Source organism: Scyliorhinus canicula, chromosome 7 (genome assembly GCF_902713615.1).
Source record: "Scyliorhinus canicula chromosome 7, sScyCan1.1, whole genome shotgun sequence".
Classification (NCBI taxonomy): Eukaryota; Metazoa; Chordata; class Chondrichthyes; order Carcharhiniformes; family Scyliorhinidae; genus Scyliorhinus; species Scyliorhinus canicula.
This window is the reverse complement of record NC_052152.1, coordinates 158,766,808-158,793,473: the sequence shown is the minus strand read 5'-3', so window position 1 is coordinate 158,793,473 and position 26,666 is coordinate 158,766,808. Positions and strand designations below refer to the sequence as shown.

General features: G+C 46.3%; 1 protein-coding gene across 11 annotated transcripts in view; it reads right to left on the bottom strand.

Annotated features, from left to right (window-relative positions):
• Positions 1-26,666, bottom strand: part of ripor3 (RIPOR family member 3) — a 318,117-nt gene that overhangs the window by 41,617 nt on the left and 249,834 nt on the right. For all 11 annotated transcript variants that reach the window (XR_005461375.1, XM_038803147.1, XM_038803155.1 and 8 more), the window contains 3 exons: positions 20,607-20,746; positions 13,858-14,020; positions 4,435-4,570 (listed from right to left, as the gene is read on the bottom strand). Coding sequence is in view for 10 of the 11 variants with exons in the window: in XM_038803147.1 (XP_038659075.1) it covers positions 4,435-4,570; positions 13,858-14,020; positions 20,607-20,746 (439 nt within the window). In the remaining variant the exon portion in view is untranslated. The remainder of the gene's footprint in view (positions 1-4,434; positions 4,571-13,857; positions 14,021-20,606; positions 20,747-26,666) is intronic.

The following is a 26,666-nucleotide window of genomic DNA, read 5'->3' as shown; positions in this document are numbered from 1 at the left end:
TTTCTTAGAGGAGTTGCAAATTCTGACAATAAAGATTATTATTATTAAGGAACAACTAGAACCAGGGGATACAATCTCGGACTAAAGAGACGATCCTTTAAAACCGAGATGAGGAGAAATTTCTTCAGCCGGAGGGTGGTGAATCTGTGGACCTCTTTGCCGCAGCACCGGGGCATGGCATTTCGTCGGGCGCCCTGCGCCGACCACAATTTCCGGTTCAGGCACGATTCTCCATCCAATCCCGTTTCGCGATTCCGGCGTCACTGGATGGAGAATCCGGCCCCATAACCCTACTAGATTCACTTGTCACAGGCATTCTCACTTACGAATAAACTTAATGGAGCAAAGTGGTAATCGACCCTATATATCCTTGAGTGTTTACCAGATTAAAGTTAACTCTACCACTTCTACAACGGCTCACGTTAAGTTGCTGATCAGTCAAAGCGTAACATTGTCAATAATTCTAAATTGTTTATGCAGACTGTATTTATAAGTAGGCAAACAAAAGTTTTATTGTTATGCTACTGACAAGGGAAAATTGTGATGAATTCCTAGCATGCATGAATCTTGTGCTAGAACATGCTTTGAATATCTTTGTCAGGTGTAGTTTACTAGATGAACACTGTAGGACTGTTGCATAATTTGAAATGCTTCAACAACAAAAAGGAAGAAAATAAATCAAGACCAATCATGGAAAAATTATAAAACAACACATCTTAAAGGGAGTGAAAATCAGTGCCGAAGTTTCTCTAAAATGTAGGATCCAGGCGTCAATATAGTTTCGCAAAGCCAAACTCAATTAATTCATTTTTGGTAGGTAATGTATATCTTTTTTTTTCAAACTTCATTGATTTTTAGAAAATGGTACATTGGGGGCGATTCTCCCAAATGGAGCCCAAGTGTTCACGATGGTGCGAAACGGGCACGACCGATTCTGGCCCCACGGCGCTGGAGTGGTTCATGCCGCTCCAGCCTCCCTTCCTGGCGCCAAATAGGCACCATGCCAACCCACGCATGCACAGTTGGGCTGTGCCAACCTGCGCATGCACGGGGGATTTCATCAGTGTGCCGGCCCCGACTCAACATGGCGTCGGTGTTCAGGGGCTGGCTGCACACAAAAGTAGGTCTGGGGGGTGGGGGGGGGGGGAGGAGGAAAGAGGTCGGCCCCGATCGTGGGCCAGACCCCATAGGAGGCCACCCCCCCCCCCGGGGGACAGAGCTCCCCGACCATTCGCGCAGAGTTCCCACCGGCAGCGACCTGGGGTGAACGGCGGGACTCTGTCATATCCGTGCGGCCGTTCGGCCCATCCGGGCCCAAGAATCGGCGGCCCCGCCAATGCCAGCGGCCCACGGCTGGCGCCGCGACAACCGCGCCACCGCAAATGGCGCTGATTCACCGCACCTCGGAGAATCGCGCGCCGGCATCGGGGCGTCGTGGCGCGGTTGCGGCGAATCTCCAGCCCGGCGCGGGGCTCAGAGAATCGCGCCCCCATTATGAAATACAGGCAAAGAAAAAGTTACAAGAAAGGGGGATGTTAAAAAAGAGACGGAGAAAAGAAAAGGAGCAATAGTCAGAATTATTAAGATTGTAGAAATCACAGAATCCCTACAATGCAGAAGGAGGCTATTTGGCCCATCAAGTCTGCACCGATCCTCTGAAAGAGTACCCTACCTGGGGTCAGGGTTCACCCTATCCCTATAACCCAGTAATCCCACCTCACCTTTTGGATACTGAGGGGCAATTTAGTATGGCCAATCCATCTAACCTGCAGATCTTTAGGCTGTGGGAGGAAACCGGAGCACCCGGAGGAAACCCACGCAGGTACGGGGGAAACGTGCAGACTCCACTCAGTCACCCGGGGCTGGAATTGGACCCTGGCTTTGTGAGGCAGCAGTACTAATCACTGTGTCACCGTGCTGCCCCCAAGAAAAGGAAAGGTTATTAAAATGATGAATGAAAGGTTACGTGACTGAATCAGACTTTTTCATTGATCCATATAACATAATAATAATCTTTATTATTGTCACAAGTGGGCTTACATTAACAGTGCAATGAAGTTACTGTGAAAATCCCCCAGTCGCCAGACTCCGGCTCCTGTTCGGGTACACTGAGGGAGAATTCAGAATGTCCAAATTACCTAATAGCATGTCTTTCGGGACTTGTGGGAGGAAACCGGAGAACTCGGAGGAAACCCACGCAGACACGGGGAGAACGTGCAGACTCCGCACAGACAGTGACCCAAGCCAGGAATCGAACCTGGAACCCTGGCGTTGTGAAGCAACAGTGTTAACCACTGTGCTACCGTGCTGCCCATTATAGCGTATATTTAATCTTTTCATGTTTAAGAAACATCATCACCTTGGCCAATTGCAAATGGGAGGGCGGAGCCACAGTCTTCTAATTGAATAAGATAAGTAGGCAGCATGGTGGTGCTGTGGTTAGCAATGCTGCCTCACGGCACCGAGATCCCAGGTTTGATCCCGGCTCTGGGTCACTGTCCATGTGGTGTCGCACATTCTACCCGTGTTTGCATGGGTTTCACCCCCACAACCCAAAGATGTGCAGGGTAGGTGAATTGGCCTCGTTAAATTGCCCCTTACTTGGAAAAAATTAATTGGGTACTCTAAATTTATTTTAAAAAAGAATAAGATAAGGCAACTTGCAAACAGAGGTCAAGGCACCTGACTGGTGATGTTGCCCAGCAATCTCCCCAGAAAATACCAATGTTAGGGTTAATATCAATAGCTTTACCACACATGTATGAAAAAGTTGAAAACACAGAGGACCAGAAAGTAGCCAGCCTTGCACATGACCAAAACCTATTCAACAGCGTTGCAGGAGCCAAAAGACATCTTGCACAGGCAGGATCTAGGCCCCTGTACATCCTAGGACTGGAAAGATAGAGCCGTTGAAGAACATTAAATTGGAGCATACCATGCCTAATACCCAGCAATAAAGAATGCACTCTGAAAAGAATCGACTGCCAGAAAGCTCATTATTTAAGACCCGCTCTCTAAATGTCTTCATGTGAGCTGAAGACCGAGCACATGAGGTTTTGAATAATGTTTTAAGTGCATGAAACAGAGCCCTTTAAAATGTGATTAACACCTAAACAAAGATCAACGGGACTGTCAAGTGATACAGAAGGAAAGGAAGAAAAATGTTCACTGGCAAAACTACATTAGCTCACTATTCCTTGTCCTTTCCAGATTTATAGAGCTTCCACAGTTAAACAAAGCACATGGCCTTCTTTCATTCTAGTGTCAAGGCTTTCTGGTGCCACTTAGCTATTGTAGCTACAGTAAATAAGACGTTAATCATTTAAAGTTTTGTATAAAATCAGTGACATTTGTCATTCAATGTATCCCATTTTCAACCCTTTAGGTTCCTTCCTTCTAATTTCTAAAATAAAAGATTGCTCGTATTGTAGTCCTGATGTACAACAGCACAAGTTGTAGCCACAAAATCTCATCTGGTTTCCTAATGTCAGTTATGCTTTTGCAAAGAACCAGATGTCAATGATTTCCCCACAGGGAATAAGAAGGAAACAATTTAAGGGAGTCATCCCAGACTCCACTCCATCCCCCCAAGCAGCCAAATAAAAATTGCCACTGAAGAGGTGTTAAGCCAGGAAGCTGACCTGCACCTCACCTCCCCCCCCCAACCTCCCCCCCCCCCCCCCCCCCCAACAGAATTAAAACCTCAGGATGTTCTATTTACAACAATTAAGTGCAATCGCCGTTGTAATGTTTGCAACAACCAATTTCCACTGTTGTCTATATAATGGCAAAAGATTATTGGCGTGATTTTAGGGTTTAGTCTCCGATCACAGGATTGTGCTGACATTTGCTTTAAAACAATACAAAAATAAGGCGATACAACCTTTTGTAATTTGCATTTTTAAATGATTCATCTTGATATTGTTCCATCTAATGAGGAGATGCATTCTGCTGCAAGAGCCAATTTGTATTGATCAAATTAATCATGAAAAATGAGCGAAATGGAAGAGATGTGGCATTTCAATAAAAATAAACTCATCACTGAAGCAATTTAAAGCCACCACCTAAAAATAAAAAGTAACTGTCTTATAAGGACATTTTTAGAAAATTATATTATACAGTAATGAACAAGGTAATGTGAATATCCACAATGAAGACGAAAAATGTTTTTAATGGTAGGAAAGCTTTTACTTTTAAACTTTGATATTCATTATAAAATTACCTGGGGCTTGAATTCTACAAATAAAAAATAGAATTTCTTTTGTCGATAATTCTAGTGAAGCCCTGATAAATTTCCTGTTTCTTAATATATTACTCCCCTTATGCAAAAATATCTAAATCTAACCTGTTATAAAATATGTTTTTATTATATAAATCTTCCTCTCCAGATAAATCTTGGCCCATTGTCCATAATTATGGTCATTTCATACATACCTTCTTCCACTGACTTAATATTCCCTGACTTCTCGTGACAAATGAGAGCTAGATTCTCCAGTACCACGGTCTGCTCAGAGAGTTCCTCTAATATGCAATTCTGAAGGACAACTACACAGCCAGTTGATGTAAATCTCTGAAATTTAAATCACATTACTGTGAGACCCAAGAAGCGAGTTAGCATGGCCCGTGTTTTTAAAAACAATATATATTAAACATTATGCATTTATTTTCTTTTTTTTAAATATTTTTATTCAAGACATTTTCATATATACAAAAAGAATCAGAAGAACCAACAAACAATTCAATTAGCAACCAACAACCACTCCCCATTCCCTGCTCCCCTGAAGCCAACCCCTCCTCACATCCCACCTCCCCCACTTTAGCCTCTGCAAGGTCACCGTCCACGTCTCAGCCCCCACCTCTTCTCCCAGCTCCTCCTCCCATTTCCTCTTAATATCCCCCGCCAGGGCTTCCTCCCACTCCATCAACTCCTTATAAACGTCCGACACATTCCCCTCCCCTATTTCGTCCTCCGACTGCACCTTATCCTGTAGCCCCAGGGGCAGCAGCACAGGAAGGGTCGGCACATCTCTCCTGACAAAGTTCCGAACCTGCAGCTACCTAAAGCCATTCCCCCTGAGCAACTCATTCACATCCTCCAGGTCCTCCAACTCCGTAAATGTGCCCCCTATAAGCTAGTTGCCAAAGCGCTCTACCACTGTCTGCCGCCATCCCCGAAACTTCACGTCCAACCCCACCGGTGCAAACCTATGGTTATTGCAGATCGGCACCCACACCAAGGCATCCTCCAGCCCCAGGTGCTGCTGCATCTGCCCCCACACCCTTAGGGCCGACAACACCACTGGGCTCATGAAGTACCTGACCGGCAACAACGGTCAAGGTGCCAACAACAAAGCCCTTAAACAAATGCCCCTACATGATGCTACCTCCACCTACCCCCACGCCGACCCCTTCCCCACAGCCCATTTCCTAACCATAGCAATATTCGCCGCCCGGTAATAATTCATCATATTCAGCAATGCCAGGCCTCACCCCATCCGCACTCCAAGAAAACCTGCCTATCTGCGGGATCTTCCCAGCCCACACAAACCTTCCTAAAAAACAATTTGGGAACAGAGATTGGGAGATCCTGAAATACAAACAGAAAACTTGGCAGCACCGTCATTTTTACTGTCTGCACCTGCCCTGCCAGCGACAACGGCAGCACATCCCATCTCTTAAAGTCACCCTTCATCTGCTCCACCAGCCAAGTCAAGTTCAGTCTATGCAACTGCGCCCAAGTCCACACCACCTGGATACCCAAGTACCTGAATCTCACCCCCACCATCCTAAACGGCACCTCCCTTAATCTGCTTTCTTGCCCTCTGGCCTCAATTGGGAACATCTCACTTTTTCTCGTATTCAATTTTTATCCCGAAACCAGCCAAACTCCGCCAGAATCCCCATGATGCCTCCGATGCTGCCTACCGGGTCCGAAATATACAGTAACAGATCGTCTGCATATAATAAGACCCTGTGGTCGACAACCCCGCCCCCAACAATCCCTTCCCAGCCCCTCGATACCCGAAGCACCATTGCCAGCGGGTCTATCGCCAAGGTGAAAAGTAACGGGGAGAGCGGGCACCCCTGCCTCGTCCCATGATGCAGCCTGAAGTACCCCAAACTCAGTTCATCCTCATGTTCACGACCAGTGTCTTTCATAACAGCCAGACCCAATCTACAACCCCTGCTCGAATCTGAACCACCCCAACACCCCCAACAAATACGCCCACTCCACCCGATCAAACTTCTTCTCCGCGTCCATTGCCACCACTACCTCGACCTGCTGCCCTTCCGAAGGCAGCGTAATTACAATGAGTAACCTTCTCACATTCACCGACAGCTGCCTCCCCTTCACAAAACCCTGCTTTCACGAATATGATGAAGGAGCGATGCTCTGAAAGCTAGTGGCTGGTTTCTTCACCATCGGGATTCTCCGTTTCGCTGGTAGCCCGAGGGTTTCCCCAACGGCGTCAGGCTGCCCCACAGTGGGAAACCCCATTGACCAGCTGGCGAAACGGAGTGTACCACCGGCGTGCTGAACCAGAAATCTGACGCAGCGGGGCGGAGAATCCAGCCCAGTGTTTCCAAAGAACTTTAACCTGGTGTTGTAAGACTTCTTACTGTTCACAAAACCCGTTTGATCTTCGCCTATCAGCCACGGGACACCGTCATCAATCCGCAAAGCCAACACCTTCGCCAATAACTTGGAGTACATGATGAACAATGATATTGGGCGGTATGATCCACGCTGCTCCGGGTCCTTATCCTTCTTTAAAATCAAAGAGATGGAAGCCTGCGTCAATGTAGGGGGAGTTCCCTCCTCTCCCTTGCTTAATTATACACCCTTAGCGCAATGGCCCCAGGTCCGCCCCAAACGTTTTATAAACCTCGATGGGAACCCGCCTGTATAATCCCCAATCTATCCATCACCTCCTTCAGCCCAATTGGGGCCACCAGAGCCTGAACCAACCATTCTTCCACATCTGCCGGGCCCTCGTCGCCTCTTGCTTTCTCAACTGATGGGCCAACATCCTGCTTGCTTTATCCCCATACTCAAAGACTGCCCTTCTGGCCCTCCACAGCTGCCTCACCACCTTCCCTGTAGAAACTAGTCCAAGCTCCATCATCTGGAGCCTCTGCCTCGTCTGGTCCCCCGGCTTCAGGTGCGTCTCCTGCAAAAATGCCACGTCTACCTTCAATCTCCTCAGGTGCGCAAACTCATTTGACTGTTTAACCAGATGGGAGAGTATTATTGATAAAAGTATAGATTTTGAGGTGGGTACTGAAGTCAATGGGTGGAATTTTCCCATAATTTGTAACTGTCTCCGGCTGAAGACAGCATGTGTCTCTCCAGATGTACTGCTGAGTTTTCAGATCAGATTTTCTGGCACTCCGACAAAAAAAAAATCAGGGGGTGGGGGCGTGGGTTACTGTATCAATCTGCAGGCAGGACCAATATAGACCTGGAAACGGCGGCACTACAGAGATTGGGGTACCATTCCTAAAGGGTGCTCTGATCTAAACTGATCTTACAGTCCCCCCAGCACCCACCCCTTCTTCTCGTTGCCAGGCTGCAGAGGGAAGGTGCCCCAGAGGTCCTGGATGTTGGATGGGCTTGGGCTAGGGATAAGGAGTAGAGCTCAGGACTCTTCCCCGGGATGGTGGTTGTGTGTATAGATTGCCCCTTCTAGCTCTGGGCAAACTGAAGATCATTCTTGGCACGGTGATTTCAGATAGCCCTCTGGTCAAAATTATCATCCTTGTCTGTTAACTTTGAAAACCTTGAAGTGGCCTTCTCACTTTGAACTGCTCTGCCTAACCCCTGATAAGCAATTTGGGCAGTTCATTGAAAATACAAGCCAGGAAGTCTTGTGTATTTTCCCTTTCTTATCTGCACAGTCAGCCCCATGCTTTTAATACGAGCCTTTTGAAGACACTGAGTCTTCATAGAAAGCTCACAACACTTGAACAGCTTTAAAATCCCCTGAGTTTCTTTGAAATTCTTTGTATTCATTCAATTTAACAGTGCAGTACCTTTAACTAGCCTTCGATTGACAGCTTAATGGTTCATACACAGCAGACAGGAGGTTTGTTTATTTATCTTTTCCTTCATGCTTGAATGCATCTGAAGTATCCCCCATTGATCCTAACCACAATGTTTATAAACATCCTTGTTCTAATTAGGGCAGCATAGTGGTTAGCACAGTTGCTTCGCAGCTCCAGGGTCCCAGGTTCGATTCCCGGCTTGGGTCACTGTCTGTGTGGAGTCTGCACGTTCTCCACGTGTGTGCGTGGGTTTCCTCTGGGTGCTCTGGTTTCCTCCCACAGTCCAAAGATGTGCAGGTTAGGTGGATTGGCCATTCACAATTGCCCTTGGTATCCAAAAGGGTTGGGTGGGGTTGCTGGGTTACGGGGATAAAGGGGGATAGGGTGGAGGCGTGGGGGTTGGGTGGGGTACTCTTCTCAGGAGCTGGTGCAGACTCGATGGGCTGAATGGCCTCCTTCTGCACTGTATATTCTGTGATTGACAACGTCAAAAATGCTAAGTGCTTGCAGTTCCTCTTTTCTAACTGCAAGAGAGAGAGATTTCAAAAAGCTGAAGTGTTAAAAGCGATGCAGATGTAAAGAAAGGAAAAGGACTTGAGGGCTAAAAGGGGTAGTCCAGACACAAGAACTCCATCCCTGAGAAGAGTCCTGAACTCAACAGCTTATCCCCAGCCTGAGCCCACACAACACCCAGGGTCCTTAGGGGACACTCCCTCTGCAGCCTGGCAGTGGCAGAGGGGCACATGGGCAATGGACATCTCCTTGATCACTCTTGGGTTCCAACATGCGAGGCCTGGCTATCACTGCCAGGAGGCAGGGCACCGTTGGCCAAGGAGCGGGGCCTGAAGGGGTGGTGCCTTAGGGGGATGCTGATAGGGGGTCGGGTCACCCTCAAGTGTGCGTGGCAGGTGGAGGATGCCCCTCTTTGCTGAGGGGTGGAGGGTGCTCCCATTGTCAGCGGGGGTCACCATTTCCGTTGTTGGGGGAAGGGGCTTATCTCTAGATGCTGGGATCAGGGCACCCATTAAAAATGGCGCCCCGAGAGCAGTAAGTGCAGATTGGCCAGTGTGCTAGTCGCTCTGTATATTTAGCATGCCAAAGGTGAGGGAATCCCACCTCGGCAGTGCCCCTTGCGCCAGTAAGAAGCACTCCGGTTTTCCCGCTGGAGGTGGCACTGGGAACAAAATACCTCTTGAACATCGACCCAAAGGGAGCCTTTCAAATTGATGATATAAAGAGTGAGAGGGAGCTCTGATGATGGCCTGAGCTTTCCTCTTAACTGCATTTGTTAACAAAATTATCGGCCTATATCTGCTGTTTACTAAAGGTTTAACTGCAGTGTTGACAATTCTAGCCATTTACTTTTGCCTTTCACACTCCGGTTACCATACCAGCCTGTCATGTTGAATGTTAAAATTCACTCTATTAGACATTTGGATACCTTCTCTAAAATATCTCACTCCAAATCCTTAGTTTTCAAATGAAAAACAGACACTGGCTAGTCTTTTTTAAAATGCAGTTGGTATTTACTGTGAGGCTTAGCTTCTGGTCAATATATGTTCCCAAATACTTGAAAAACGTTACAACCTCTACCAATCATTAAGACACAGAAGTTCACAAATATGCAGGCCATTGCTATATTGATACACTATCAATTATGACGAGACGAGAGTAGAGAGTAATCGAGGCTTTATTGAGCAGAGATGTGTGACCTCCTACAGCTGCTACCAGAATGGGAGCAGCTCGGGTGTGCGCACACATTTATATTCCGCCTACTGGGTGGAGCCAGCAGGCAGGGATTTTCCCCCGTACCTGTAGTACAGGAGCCTTACCTTATTACCTCTAATAATCATTGTTACAACTATTATACAATCAGTGGTGACTACCACATATATAATAGTAACTCTTTGGATTTATCTACATTGATCTGCAGAGCACTCAATTGACACCATGCCTGAAGGGTGGCAACATGGTAAAAGTAATTTCTTTCAGTTGTCATTTTATGCCCACTTCCCCAACAAAGTTCCTCCCGCCCACATTATTGCAAGATTTCCACCTCAATGCATATGCCTCCCCCATCCCAGCAATGACCTCTCCCCCCCCCCCCCCCCCCCCCCCCCCCCCCCCCCCACTGAAGGGCCGGTCTTGAATCCGTCCCCCCAACACACGTAACGGGAACACCCCCCCCCCCCCCTCCCCGGGCAATTGGGCTCTCAAGAGACATGCCCCTGATTCCCTCCCGTGAGCTATAGTGACCGTGGCACGATAGCCCCCCGGCACCCACCCCTTGACTGTTTCCCATCTTCCTAAAGCTGTTGTGAATTTCGGGAAGGTTTGAGAATTCAGGAAGTGGGCGGGGGGATCATGTGGCTTACAGGCTCTTTAATACTATGAAAATCCACTAAAATTATTTGAATGAGGTTTGTGGGCAGGAATCTTGCCATGGCGGCGACACGAGGAAGGGAAAATTGGGAAATAAGGGGCGCGATTCTCCGGAAAGATTTCTCAATGTCGTAGCGAGCGGGAATTGCCACAGCTTCCCGGTGCTCAGCCCAGCGACGCTGGCAATGCTATTCAACATTAAATGGTCCTCTTAACGAGCTCTCACAGGCTTCTTGCCGCAAATGGAGGCACGCCAGCTGATTTGTCAGCAGCGCACTTGCCAATCCCCGCCAGCAAGGTCGAGCAGCACCTAAGTTGCAGTAGCTCAGCCAACCCCAGCCAGCTCACAATAATAGTGCCGAGGAGACTAGCCCCTAGATTGGGGGACGCTGACCTGGGGAGCCCACCTAGACGCCGTGGAGACCTGAAGGGATGTCCTGTTCCTCCGAGTGTCCCAGAAGATTAGCCATAGGGCGATGAGTGCTGCCTGAGACGAGGTGGCGGCAGCTATGAGCGCTGGGAGTGTGACAAGAAGTCTGATCTCCAGTGCCAAAAAATGTCAACAACATACATCAGAGCAGCAGTGAGTAGGCACCAACATCCCTTGCCCCCACGGGAGCATTCACCCCCACTCTCCATGCGAGCCCCAAACCTCTCACCACCCTATCCCCCTTCAACTTCCCTCCCTTCACAACCCCTCCCACCACCGTGAACCACACATGTATGGCTAACAATGCTATCTGTGTCTCCTCAGGAAATGCTCTCAGATAATTGCCAGGAGACGGCCCAGATTGGCGGTGATGTGCCAGACCTAAGAATCCTCACCACCTTCGAGGAACTGGCCCTGGAGGTGACTCGTGTGGCTGAGGATAGAGCAGTCACCCATTTGGAGGCTGGTGGGCACCACAGAGGTGAGGAACCATCGGGCTCCACCCGGAGGACCTGTCAAGCGTGAGTTATTATTGTCTTACTGACTGACCCATCTCTCCCACTGACCACATGTCCATTCCCCCGTAGATCCTCCAGCCAACGGCACAGCCCACCCCGGGCAGCCCCCTCTCCAGCCTCCCAGGAGACCACCTCGGAGAGAGCTCTGAGAATGCCACCCTAACAGTTGTGGCACAGCTGTAATCCCCACTCTCCGCCAGCGCAGATACACACACCTCAATGGGAGGGAAATGCTAGTGGCCAGGCTTTGGAGGCATAATCTGGTGAGCACCACAGTGTTGCTGATGTACATCAGGTGGAGACAGGAACCCCCAGGCGAGACAGCAGTCAGAGGGCTTCTGGATCCCAGGACCCAGCTGGGTCCCAGCCTGATGCTGAGCCTGTGGAACAGGGTTACCTGGAGCTGATGGAGACTTTAGGGAACGGCCAGGACACTCAGAAGGAGATGTCGGTGTCATTCCAGCAGATCCATTGCTGCTTGGAGGAGTCCCAGAGGCTACAGGCACAGGAGATGTTGCCGGCAATGTGTGGCACCAGAGGGGTGATAAAAATAAGGACCTTTGATCTATCTTTGGGAGACTACTGAACAAAAAGGCATTTTGAGAGATGGTCAGGTTACATCTGGATAATCAAGTGAGATCAGTCTCACTGTGCTAAATGGTAGGAGAAGATTATCTAGTCAACTGTGCAAAAGACTTCAGGGGGGGTAAGGAAAGATTATACACTACTGTCAATGTTGTAGACATTGTTTAGACAAAACTCTGCTATAACCTCTACCACTGTAGAAGTAAGGTTACCACCCCCGCCGGACTCTTTTTTTTAAAACAGGGGGTGAATGTGGTAGGCTATATTAGGGGTATCGCGGTACCTAGGTGGGATGTACCTTATACTGTAGTATGAGTGGTAGAACCTGCCTGCTGGTTCCGCCCAGCAGGCGAAGCACAAGAGTTTGTGTTTCACCCACAGCAGCCATTCTGTACCGGAGCTGCTGGGGTAACTACTTGTTCATTAAAGCCTTCAATTGGACTACAATCTCGCTTCAGTAGTGATTGATCGTGCATCATGGTGAATGTAAGAAATTGGTATATATAGTATTTTATATCTGTTGCAGTATTGTTATTAAAAGCCTGGGTTAAGGGATGTATTTGTTGCAGTAATATTATTTAAAAACCTTAGTTAAGGTACCCTGTAATTAAGGTTTTGTAAGAGTGAGGTAACCAATCATTCTAACCACTTCCTTAGTTGCAGATAAGGGGCTAATGGAATAGTGTTTACCTTTTGGATGGTTCCCCTCAAGTAGATAATTTGAGGGATTGTATTTGGTCATACCTAAGCAGGGCATGGGACATCTTAGTGGGATACAGATGACGTAATTAATGGGAGGGGCCAGGTCTGCAATAGTTTACAGTTTTGCCAGATGCTGTTCGGTTGAGCAAACGGGTCTGACAAGACAGAAGTGTACTGGATCTGCTCTTGAAAGGGTCCCTCTCCAAAAGTCACTCCACAGAGGACCACCAGTAGAGCTGTTTTGTTAACTTTATTTATAAGTGATGTTTGAACTGTACTGAGTTGCTTGGTTGGACTATTTATAATCAATGCGTAGGGCATAAGATAAAGTTTCATCTTTTTTTAAAAGGACTATTCCACGATTAATTGTCAAGATATTTCTGTGATGTTAATGTGGTTAAAATGTGTTAAAAATAAAGTTTGTTTTAATCTAAGAAAGCCTTATTTGTCAGTTGAATCACTCCTGGGATGAAGTATCCTTCCCTCACAGTTTTACAAATTGCAAATTGTTAGGGTTTCTCATCCGGTTTCCTAACAGTATATCTAAAGGTACAATAATGTACATGATGTTTGTGGTACACTACTCCTGTTTCAGAAAACTCACAGGACAAATATTCCCATATATCAAAGGGATGGGGGAAGCTTGCATTACCTCAGATGTCTAATTCTGAGAACCTGAAGTGGATAGAAAATTCTGAGCAAACGTGAATCAGTTCTATAAGAAATAGAGCAGCACAGATCAAATATACAAGTTTGCAAGCTTAACATATTTTGTAACCCAGCTCTTGTTATCTGCGATGTTTCATTAGCATTCTGTACGTTCATATTTTAAGACTCGAAAATCCCTTGTGTAATTTCTGTTACCCAAATGGAAAATGTAGAACATTTTTTTTCAGAATTTCAAAAGGAATTAGCATCAATACATTTAAAATGTATAGGTTTTGGAAATTAAAATGAAATAACACATGATTTGTTTTTAGATTTGCCAAGACGTGAAGAAAAATTGAGTGCGGACTAATAACAAAGTTCAACACTCCCTCATGTGGATACAGTCAACTTCCGAAAACCATCTTTTTTCAGAGAAAGCAATGAGGAATTCTGGGGACACATCAGTACTTGTGAGCTGTTTTGCAATATACCAAAGGGCTAAAAGAGAGGAAACAAATAATTACAGTGAATTCTACCCTTACCTACCTGTAGAAGTCTCCTGCACAGCTGCAGGTGAGTTAAGAGGACTTGATCAAGAGACACATTTTCTGATGTCAGGGCAGGGGTTCCCGCTGCTTTAATTCCTAAATCTCCATTCTTAGTCAGGAAATCATGTTGACAAATATTGTCTTTATGGTAGCTGCCAGTCCTGCCAAATGATAAATTGTGTTAGCTTCACATCGGTCACTTATTCTAATTCCATCTCATGCTCTTTCCTTCTACTCTCTATTTTGTGATTGAGCTCTCTTTTAATTTATTCCATATTTCAATAATCCTGTCTGAAAAGGTATCAGGTAAATATTTTCTGTCAAACACAGGCACGGTAACAGTACTTGCTGTTATTTATGGATCAATGATATAGCATCATTATGTGAGGAGTAGATTCACAATTATTAATTGTGTGTATTGAAAAGTTGCTGCCCGGGGTGCTCAATGGGGAATTTTGGAAAAAAGGCAACTTGCTCTTCGCCTCCCTATTTATTTTTCAGAACTTGCTGCATGTTTCCATTAGTTACTTCCCTTACACTTAACACAAAAAGTTAAGTCTTGTCCTTGTAAATGTAAATACCCTTCAATGGTGCAGATGACTGAAGAGATGAAGGATGGAGGACTTTAGATTTCTGCGACATTGGGACTGGTTCTGGGGCAAATGGGGACTATACAGGTCAGACAGCTTGCACCTGAACCTGGGACCATTGTCTTTGTGAAGTGGTTCAATATACTATTGGGGAGGGTTTAAAATAACTTGGCAAGGGATGGGAACTAGGAGGTAATAGTAGAGAGGACAAACAAAGTGCACAAAGAAGGAAATGCAGATAGTGCCAGGTAGGAAATAGAAAGGTATTCGGAGGGAGTCAGAAGAAGAAGGCATGCAATAAGGCCTAAATTAGGTTTGCTGTGCAGCTGGTTTCTGAATTCTTCCTCTGCGTACCCGAACAGACAGTGAAATGTGGCAACTAGGACCTTTTCACAGTAACTTCATTGCAGTTAATGTAAGCCTACTCGTGACAATAAAAAGATTATTATTATTATATGAATGCACAGAATGTGGTGAGTAAAGTTGGTGAGCGGCAGGTGCAGATAGCCATGTAGGAATATGATATTGTGGCATTTACAGGCACCTGGTTCAACCTCAGTTGGAGCATTGTGTCCAATTCTGGGCACCATACATTAAGAAAGATGTACACATTTTAGAAGGTGCAGAACAGAATCACAAGAATGGTTCCAGGGATCAGGGACTTCAGCTACATGCAAAGATTAGAGAAGGTTGAGATGAAATTTGATGGAGGCGTTCCAACTCAGAGGGGCTAGGACAGAATAGATAGGGAGAAACCAGAGGTCATTGATTTAAGGTAAATTACAAAAGAATCAATAGGGACAAAAAGGAAAGCTTTGTTTTGCAGCAAGTGGTTAGGATCCGGAATGCACTGCCTGAGTATGATTGAGCCTGATACAATTTCCTTTTGAAAGCCATTATCCAATATATTTGCCGGGCTATGGAGAAAGGGCAGGGGAGTGGGGCTAGCTGAAACAAGCTTGTTCAGTGCCTTGCACAGAGTACCATTTTGCCCTGAGTGCTGAGAGTTAAGGTAAGAGTGAGTGTTTTAGATAATTAACCTTAATCTTAATTAACCCTTATCTTTTTTAAATTCTCTTTAAATCTTACATAAATAGTTGACAAATTCACTAGATTACAAATTGCTCCTGGAAATTTGAAAAACCTTCAGATTTAAAGAAGGTAAAAACAGTACCCCGCATTAGGACCTGCCAGGGAAGTAAATTAGTGCAGATAGTAAACTGGTTCAGACCCATTTCTTTAATCGGGGGAAGCTGAGGCTATAAAAACAAGTTTGTTCAGTGCCGTGCTATCTTGCTCTGAGTGTCAGGAGTTACGATAAGAGTGGAAGTTTGGGGGAGCGGAGATTGTAAGCTAGTTAATAATATAAAAGAAGATTGCAATAGTTTTTTCGATGAGAGAGGCAAGAATGGACATTCGACAACTGGAAAATGAGACTCACGACATAGTACTGGGGAGCAAAGAACTGGCAGAGGAACTGAATAGGTATTTTACATCAGTCTTCACAGTGGAAGATACCAGTGGCGAACCAGAACTTCAAGAAAGTCAAGGGGCAGAGGTGAGTGCAGCGGCCAACACTAAGCAGACGGTTCTGGGAAGCTGAAAGGTTGGAAGGTGAATAAATCACCCAGACTGGACGGACTGTACCCCAGGGTTCTGATGGAAACAGCTGAGGAAATTGTGAAGGCAATGTTGGTGATCTTTCAGGAATCACTGGAGTTGGGGGGAGGTTCCCAGAGGATTGGAAAATTGTTTAATTTAACACCCCTGGGAGGGAGGCAGAAGGTAGGAAATTATAGGCCGGTTAGCCTGACTTCAGTCATTGGTAAGATTTTAGAGTCCATTATTAAGGATGAGACTGCGGAGTACTTGAAGTGCAAGGAAAATAGGTCTGAGTCAGCACAGTTTCGTCAGGGGGAGTTCATGCCTGACAAATCTGTTAAAATTCTTTGAGGACATAACGAGAAAGTCACATTCAGTGGATGTGATCTATTTGGATTTCCAGAAGGTCTTTGATAAGGTGCCTTACAGGAGGCTGCTAAATGAGAGTCCATGGTGTTAGGGGCAAGGTACTAGGACGAATAAAGGATTGGTGACTGGCTGAAGGCAGAGAGTGGGGAGAATGGGGTCTTTTTGAGGATGGCAGCTGGTGACTAGAGGTGTTCCGCAATAGTCAGTGTTGGGACCACAACTATTCACGATATTCATTAAGATCTGGGAGAAGGTTATGAGGACATTGTTGCTAACTTTGCAGATGATACAAAAATATGTAGGGGGATAGGTAGTGTTGAGGAAACGGGTAGACTGCAGAAGGACTTCGACAGGTTAGGAGAATGGACAAAGAAATAGCAGATAGAATACAATGTGGAAAAGTGTGAGGTTATGCACTTCAGTAGGAATAATGGAGGCAAAGACTATTTTCAAAATGCGTTAGGTTGTGTTAGGGAGCACGGTAGCACAAGTGGATAGCACTGTGGCTTCACAGCGCCAGGGTCCCAGGTTCGATTCCCCGCTGGGTCACTGTCTGTGCGGAGTCTGCGTGGGTTTCCTCCGGGTGCTCCGGTTTCCTCCCACAGTCCAAAGACATGCAGGTTAGGTGGATTGGCCATGATAAATTGCCCTTAGTGATAAAAAGGTTAGGAGGGGTTATTGGGTTATGGGGATAGGGTGGAAGTGAGGGCTTAAGTAGGTTGGTGCAGATTCGATGGGCCGAATGGCCTCCTTCTGCACTGTCCTATGTTATCATTGGTATATAAGTGAATGTTTGAGCCAGGTGACCTCAACTGACTGGAGAGCAGGCAAGAGAGAGGTGGCTTGTGCATGTAAATGCTGCTATTCATCTGCTGTTTTATATAGTTCACCCACAGTTAATGTTAATAAATTGTTTATAGCTTTAGCTACAATTGTTCTTGTAATATAAATTAGGCCATCTGACAAGAACATTACATCTATGATTCACTGGTTAACGAGATAATCTGTTAGTTGACTTGTTCACTCAGGCCAGGGATGTTCTGTTTCCCACACAATGCTTCTTTCATCAAATTTGTCAGCAATTTTATTTGAGCTGAAGGATGCAAAGGCAACAAAAAAGCATTATGTGGCCACTGCAACAAATTCTGGCCTCTTAACTTTCGCATGTATACTTCCATCATTAATCTTAATTTTAAACATCTTGTTACCTATGGAAATATTACTTTCCTATTTAACTATTCAAACCATTTTATAATTTTAAACATTTCTACTAACCTCTCCTTCAGTGAATACAATCATGTTCTTTTACAATCTCCCATAATAATTATACCTTATCCTGAAGGGGAGATAAGCCAATGTTATACAAACTGTTCTTGTATTGTAACCATTTCAGCCTGTTTAGTTCTGGTGAATATGTGCTGCACCACCTTGAAGGCCAACATATCTTTCCTGATTTTCATAGAATTTACAGTGCAGAAGGAGGCCATTTGGCCCATCGAGTCTGCACCGGCTCTTGGAAAGAACACCCTACCCAAGGTCAACACCTCCACCCTATCCCCATAACCCAGTAACCCCACCCAACACTAAGGGCAATTTTGGACACCTAAGGGCAATTTATCATGGCTAATCCACCTAACCTGCACATCTTTGGACTGTGGGAGGAAACCGGAGCACCCGGAGGAAACCCACACACACATCGGGAGGATGTGCAGACTCCGCACAGACAGTGACCCTAGCCAGAATCGAACCTGGGACCCTGGAGCTGTGAAGCAATTGTGCTATCCACAATGCTACCGTGCTCCCCTGTTCTTTTAATTTTTCCAATTAAGGGGCAATTTATCATAGCCAATCCACCTACCCTGCACATCTTTGGGTTGTGTGGGGGAGAATGTGCAAACTCCACACGGACAGTGACCCGGTGGGTTGCACAGTGGCACAATGGTTAGCATTTCTGCTTCACAGCGCCAGTGAGCTGAGTTCGATTCCGACCTCGGGTGACTGTCTGTGTGGAGTTGGCACTTTCTCCCAGTGTCTGCGTGGGTTTCCCCCGGGTGCTCCGCTTTCCTCCCACAGTCCAAGGATGTGGAGGTTAGGTGGATAACCTCCATGTTAAATTGACACTGGTAGGGTTACAGGCATGGTAGGCTGTCCTTTCAGAGGGCCGGTGCAGACTCAATGGGCCGAATGGCCTCCGAAGGGCCTGTACTGCACTGTAATGTTCTATGTTCTGCACTGGAGTGCTTCTATGATCCAGCGCCAGGATCAAACCCGGGTCCTTGGCGCCATGAGGCAGCAGTGCTAACCACTGCGCCACATTCCAGCTTGTCTTTCCTGACTATCGACATCGTACTACCGGCTTCGACATGCCTGATTTGGTGACGCAATGAGGCCATTCAGCCTCGCAAGAGGCCTATCACAAGATTTGCGATGTTTAAAACGTCTTGCGAGATTTATTCGAACTGTACAAAATGTCGTGATCTGGTTCTCGCCGGGCGAGATCCAGATAGACATATTTAAATATGGCTGCGCCAGATTCTCCTGGCATACAGGAACTAACGGCCTCCCCAGCGAGACCTTGGCCAGGACCAGGAACCATTTAGTACTGGTCCAGTTGTGTGGACCAAGCACAATGGCACTTGGGGGAGGTCTCCCAGCCGTTGGAATCACCTGGGTGGTCAGTGACAGGGCAGGGTGGCACCCTGGTTCTCCCTCTGGCACCAGGCCAGGGATCACTGCCAGGGTGCCTGAGTGTCAGGGTGGCACAGCCAAGAGTCTGGGCCTGCGAGGGGCCATGCCCTTGAACAGGAGATGGATGGGTAGGAAGGGTGGAGCGGGTGTGAAGTGGACTCATAAAAATTATGGGGGATGTGCTGAATGGCAGGGAAAGGAGGGAAGGGGAGGCCTGAAAAGGGGGGCTCTCAGACACCCCATAGTAGGGTGTCATCACTTTGGGGGGGAGGTATGGGTTAATGCCCATGTGTGTGGCGGTGATGGACCAGGGAGACACTTAGAGATTGGGGCACTCTTTCAAAATAGCGGCCCAATCTCTGAGGAGCGAGTGTTGAAAATTTTGAAAGTGTGGGCTTGACTGGAGAGTCTAAAAAATGACAAAGTGTGGGTGAATAGTGGTGTGGATCTCACCCAAAAAGCCGGCACGAAACACCCCACCAAACTCATCCGAAATGACACTTCAAAATGTTTTGGTTGAATCACGTCCTATACAACTGTAGCATCAATTGCTTGCTTTTTTATTCCAACCCCATTGAAATAAAATCCAATATTCTTTAGATTTTTGGAATACCTTTCGCACCTGACCTTCAGCTATTTGCACATGCACGTCTAAATTGTTTGCTTCACCACAGTTCTTCGACATATTTTCTTATTAGTGAGAAACTATTTGAATTTCTCAGATTCAAAGATTACGCCACCATGTTAAACTTCATTTGCCATAGGTTTGCCCACATACTTGATTTGTCAAGCTCCTTTGAAAATTCCTGCTAACATCCATATAACTTACTTTGCCTCCTAACTTAGTGCCATTCGCAAACTTACACAGCTCTCTATTATTTCATCTAGGTTATTAAAATGTAGGCTGAAATGCAGCTGCTCTTTTTGCACCCTAGCTTCTGACTTAGACCAGGTAAGAACAGTGCAGTGTACTATTTAAATCAGAGTATCGGGTGGTTCCCAGTGCAAGGCAATTGCCAACGGAAGTTTGAACTTCCCAGGCAATTGCTGTGTAATCCTTACATAGTGACTTGCACGGGTGGTGGGGGGGGTACATTCCGGATACAACGCCCCAGATATCGGAAGTTCTGTGACCATATGGTCAAATACCTGAGTATTTTGGTGTGGCAAAGCTAGCCCATCATTGGGTAGCAGCAGGATCATCCGGTCCCCCCGCTGTGGATGGGGTTTCCCGTTACTGGCGCTCTCTGCCACTGGGGAACCCGCAGCAGGGGCTTGCCGTTGGCAGGACAGAACGATTGGGAATGGCTGGAAAATCCCACCCAAGGATCTATTTTTGGTGTCCAAACACTAAAATAACCTGAAAAATTGAATTTGACTCTACTGTTGCAATTACTTGGTTATGGTTCCAAGAGCTAATTTCTTTTGTCTTGTTCTAATACTCTTTGGCAATGAAAGCATGGGTGTGGGATTTTTTTAAACAATTTTTATCAGTTACCTTTCATCCTTTATCCTAATGGTCTCAGAGCATGAAAGATTATCTTCACTTGAATCAGCATTTAGGAAGTTGAAGCTTTCTAAGACTGTTTCAACAGTCAGGCTTGCAGTAGATGTATTTGAGCTATCTGTTATTTCCCTCTGTTAAAAACAATACAACGCAAATTTTAAAACAATAATCTAACAATTTAGATTAAATTGCTTCATTCTATCACAGTTCACTGCAAATTATGGAGTATAAATTACACCCATCATTGAGCGATGATGATAAATTACATCCTTATAATATAATAAAAACATAGTAAATCGGATCAATATATAAGGTACCAGTCTAGCTGATTAAGATGTGTCTTCCATGCCACAATCCGCTCTCATACTTATGTTATTGCTCAAATCTGGTGTTAGAAAGTTGTATTTTCCTAACTAATCGATCAGGTTTAACACAAAACTTTATTTTAAAAAAGCAAATATTTGACAACTGGAATTTAGATAATATAGAACAATAAGATATAATTGAAGACTGAAAACATTGAGACCTATTTCAGGCATATCCCAGACTGATGAGATGTGTGTCTGTCCATGGTTGAAAAGATCTTGTGTACAGGTTGATCTCCTCGTTTGCCTGGTTGGGGAAGGTGGCAGAGGGGACGGGGGGCTAGGCCTCCCAAATTTGACGTATTATTATTGGCAAATGCAGAGAAGGTTCAGGGATGGAGCCAGGTTCTTGCCGGGGGTCAGGTTGTGGGTGCTGGCAACGGCCCGGCTTCCGAAGGACCCAGGGAAGGATACGGTGAGTCTGGTGGTGACGGCCATGTTGAAGATCTGGAGGCAGCATTTTAGGTTGGGAGCTGAGTCAGGAAGGATATCAATTAAGGGCAATCATGGGTTTGAGCCGGGGAGGATGGATGCAAGGGTCCGGGGATTGGAAGAGAGCGGGATTAAGGAAATGAACGATCGGTTTCTGTGAGGGCGATTTGCGAGTTTGGAGGAGTTGGGCGAGAGGTTTGGTCTGGCATGGTGTGGTGATATGCCTGCGTACAGTTTTGTATATAGTTACCAATTAATGTATATAGTTATCGATTCCTCCTCCAACCAACAGGTGGCAATCAAGGTCTACCATGTGACTCGAGATATCCAGTAGTTGGTAGTAAGTCGTACTAGAAGATAGTCGCACTAGAGGTAGCTCCAGGAGAATCCATTGAATTAATTTACTCGTTACTGTTTGTATCATAGTTCGTTAGTTATCTTTCCACATGTTCCTTCTGTTAATAAAGTATCTTACTAGTCAAGGAACTGTGTGCATCTGTACTACGATCACAACACAGAACATAACAGCGCGGGACGAAAGCTTCTAGTATATGCAGGTGCAGGATTTTGCGAAGAAGGTCTTCTTGACCTTCCCGATAGCACCTGCCTCCTCATTGCTAGAGGTGGTGCTGTTAGTAGGGGGGTTAAAGAGGGAGGTTGTCTCGATGATTTATGGGATGATTATGTAGGAGGACGGGTGTCCATGGAGGGGTGAAGGCCAAGTGGGAGGAAGAGTTGCGGGTGGTGCTGGAGGAGGGTCTGTGTGGTGTGAGGTGCTGCAGAGGGTAAGTGCCTCGACCTTTGAGCGCAGCTTGGGCTGATACAGCTGAAAGTAGTGTACAGGGCACCTTACAAAGTCTAGGATGTGGTGGCTGCTCAAAGGGGTGGAGGATGTCTGTGAGTGGTGTGGGAGAGCCCTACGAATCATGTGCATATGTTTTGGCCTTGCCCGAAGCTGGAAAGGTTTTGGAGGGAAGTATTCAGCACCATTTCGGGGTTCTGCATGTGGACGTGAAGCCTGTCCCCAAGCCATATTCAAGGTGTCAGACCAGCCCAAGCTCCAGGCAGATGCGGGAACAGATGTTTTAGCCTTCTCCTCGCTGATTGCGCGTAGGTGGGTCATGTTGGGCTGGAGGTCAGCTTCAACATCCTGTGCCTCGGCGTGGTGGGAGGACCTGCTGGAGTTTCTGGCCCTTGAGAAGGTGAAATTTGCTCTAAGGGGAGGGGCGAGTGATGGGTTCTACAAATGTTGGGGTTTTGTTCATCATGCACTTTCGGGAGTTGGTTACCGTTGATTGTTAAGCGCGGGGGGGGGGGGGGGTTTCGATGAGCTGGGGGTTTTGTGGGGTTGTTGTGAATTGTAAAATTCGTTGAATAAAAATACCTTTTGAAAAAAAAGATCTTGAGCGGAATTATCCATCGGCAGGATCCTTTGATCCCTTGGTAGCACACCCGCAGGTTTCCCGACGGTGCAGGGAATCCACAACGGAACACCATTGGCCAGCTACGGGAACGGAGAATCCCGCTGCCAGCGGGTGCATGCCGCACCAGACAAGGTGACTGGCGGACCATGGAAAATCCCGCCCCTTATGTGATATAAGTTTTTGCATTCTCACCAGGTTCACAGTATAAACATGCAAATTATGGTCTGAAATTATAAAGGTGGTTAGCTTGGAAAAATATAAATATTGTTCTCATGTGATAGGGGATTTTCTGAAGATGAAGTTGGCAAATTATTGGGGGAGTACAGGCACCGGTCTGCCAAACAGTGGACTTAGCACTTACCTGGGAACTAGAAGTGACTCAAAATTGACATGTTAACCGAGTGAATGCACCACCAAGAATCGATGCAATGTGTTACCAGTGCACGGTAATCACTCCCCAGATGCTTTCAGATTTAAGGAAGCAAAATACTATTCGTGCCACAGAAAGGAGCACTAGAGGCACCGGTATAAGAGTAAACCAAGACTGCTCAGAGCTAAAGTCAGTAGCATCTCCCAAGTACGCAGTGTAGATTTCACGACAAATGATTCACTGAACACGAAATGTAACCCTCATCACAATGGTGCTTTTGGTTAATGGTAAACCTAGAGATGGAAGTAGACATGGGAGGGTCTGCTACCATGATAGGGGATTATATATACAGGTACTTGTGAGAAAGGGCTCAGCCTTTTGGTTCGTCAGCAAAACTGACAAACAACACGGGAGATGACATCAAGATTATGGGTACCTGTTGTGTCTGGCCAAGGACCAAGTCTACTGGGCCGTGAATGACTCAAAGAAATTAAATTAAATTGGTCAGAAATTTTTCCAATAAAAGGTCAGCTAAAACATTTTTTTTTACAATTAGAGTAGCCAATTATTTTTTTCCAATAAAGGGGCAATTTATCGTGGCCAATCCACCTAACCTGCACATCTTTGGGTTGTGGGGGTGAAACCTACGCAAATATGGTAAGAATGTGCAAACTCCACACGGACAGTGACCCAGGGCCAGGATCGAACCTGGGACCTCGGCGTCGTGAGGCAGCAGTGCAAATCATTGCACCACCGTGCTGCCCTTAGGCCAGCTAAAATTAATAAAGTAGTATGAAGATGTATTATGCGATGAGAGAGGAAAAATCAAATGCCTTCATGTTGATCTAGAGGCAATCCCATGTTTTTTAAGGGCCAGACCCATACCTTATGCCTTGTTAGAAAAGGTGGAGACAGAAAGGAAAGGGTTAGAAGAACTGGGAATGATCCAGCCAGTCCCGCTTGCAGAATGGGCAGCCCCTATAGTCCCTGTGATAAAACAAGACTCGGCCGATCGCATCTGTGAATCAGGCTGCCAAGGTACACAAGTACCCCATTCCAAAAAGAAGATTTGTATGCAAAGCTGGCCGAAGGCCAATCTTACACAAAGTTAGACATGAGCCATGCTTATCAGCAGGTTGAGTTGGACAATGCTTTGGGAGGTTATGCTACAATGAACACACACAAGGCTTTGTTTCACAAAAGGCGCCTGCCTTTTGGCGTGTCATTAGCTTGTGTCATATTCCAGTGAACGGTCGAAAGGTTATTGCACGGATTGTCAGTGTAAAATATACCTGGATGATGTATTGCTAATGGGATCGACAGAGGCCGAGCGACTAGCTAACTTGGAGGAGATGCTAAGAAGATTTCAGGAGGCTGAGTTCGCCTCAAGAAGGAGAAATGCACTTTTCACGCCAATGAAGTGGCTTTCCTGGGTTACCGGGTAGATGTACCTGGGTTGCACGCGATGGAGGATAAGGTTAGAGCAATAAAGAAGGCACCGCTCCCCAGAAACATATCTGAGCTAAAGCCCTCCTTAGGAATGGTGAATTATTATGGGCATTTTCTGCCAAATTTGTCGACATTGTAGAAGTGTTACTAAAGAAACAGCAGCTTTGATTTTGGAAGGTGCCTCAGAGAGAAGCCTTTAACAAGGTAAAGCAGTTATTACATTCATCTTGTTTACTGGTGTACTTCGACTGGTCCAGAAAACTGGTGTTAACTCATGAAGCCACTCCTTATGGCATCAGTGCAGTTTTGTCTCATAGGGTATGTCACCAGAACCTTCTCAGAGGCCGAAAAAAGCTATTCCCAGATTGGAAAAATAAGGCTTGGCTGTCATGTATAGAGTAAAGAAGTTCCACCAAAATCCATTTTTGGGTCTTTTTAAACGTTAGTTGTTTCATACCTAGCTGGTGAGCCAAAGTTATTACACCTGGCTAGATCACTTTTCATTGCAATGAAATTAGCCCTCTTTCAATTTAGATGTTTTGTATTAGTTTGTTCCTTGCTCTTCTCAATTACTAATCTAACCTATGATACGATGATGACTCAAGTGTTCCCCTACAGACTCTTTGTTCAGTTGGCCACCTCATTTCCCAGAACCTGATCCAGCAATGCCTCCATTCTAGATGGTCTGAGACCACACTGATAAAGGAAGTTCTTAACTGATCATAATTTTAACATCCTCAGTAATAATTTGGAATCACACTGACACCTGACTCCGAACTCTGGTCCCAAAATAGTAGATCAAATTGTCTGCGCTATTTAATATTGTTATGCTCACATCATGGGCAAAATTCTCTCATCGGGAGACTAAGTGCTGACGCTGGAGTGAAAACCGTAGTGTTTCACTCCGGCGTCGGATGCCGCTCCCCACCCCCTATTTTCCCACCCCCGGGGAGCTAGGAGTGGCGCCGTGTCATTTACACGTGCCGGGCCTTGGCACCGCGTAAATTACCCGGCCTAAATGACGTCACCCACGCATGCGCAGGTTGCCGTCCTCCCGCGGCCGCCTCGCAAGAAATATCAGATGGATCTTGACGGGGAGCGGAAGAAAGGAGGTCCTCCTTCAGAGAGGCCGGCCGGCCGACCGTTCCCACGCTGTTCCCGCCGGCAGTGACCAGGTATGGACGGCGTCGGCGGGAACGTGTCGTGTTGGGCAGGCCGCTCGGCCCATTCGGACTGGAGAATCGCCGCTCGCCCGTCACAAACGGCGAGCGGCGATTCACCGAGCAGCCAGCTGTGAATCTCGCCGCGCCGGTTTGGGGGGGATGGGAGGGGGAGAATTCCACCCCATATACCTGTAAATGTATGTATGATGGACATTTTTCAAAGGGAACACAAAATGTGCGTGATTTACCTTGACAAAATGGATACCAGGGGAAGTCAGATGACTTTTTTTGGGTTTCTGCACAGACCAGGACTAACTCATGTCTGGAAGTGTCTCTGTAAAGTCATTAAAATGTAAACTTTTTGGGGGGGGATCTTCCATTAAAGGAACATCAGAATGCAACTGTTCCCTTGTGGAGTTAGCAGTTAGTATTGTCTGGATGTTTACAGAAGCTGAGGTACAAAATCTTGGTGTCTGCAGAGCTGAGTAGTTGAACAGGCTTGAGGGGCCGAGCGGCCTACTCATGCTCCTAATTCAAAATCTGTCTGAAATCCCACAAACATAGGTCTGAAGTATACCACTTTATCACTAGGAGGTGTGAATTGTCATCATTCTTTCCCCATTATGTGGCAATAGGTTATGCCATTAAATCATTTGTGGATAAGTGGAATATTGATTCTGTGGTCACTTGACATAAGCTGACTTGAAATTGTAAATATCGGGGCTGGGGCGGGGAGAGAGAGAGAGAGAGAGGATGGGAGGAGGAGGGAGTCAAGGACCAAGGGAGGGGGAAAAACATCACCCAGAGCACAAGGGGAAGCAGGGCAAAAGGACCAAAGGGAGGCAAAT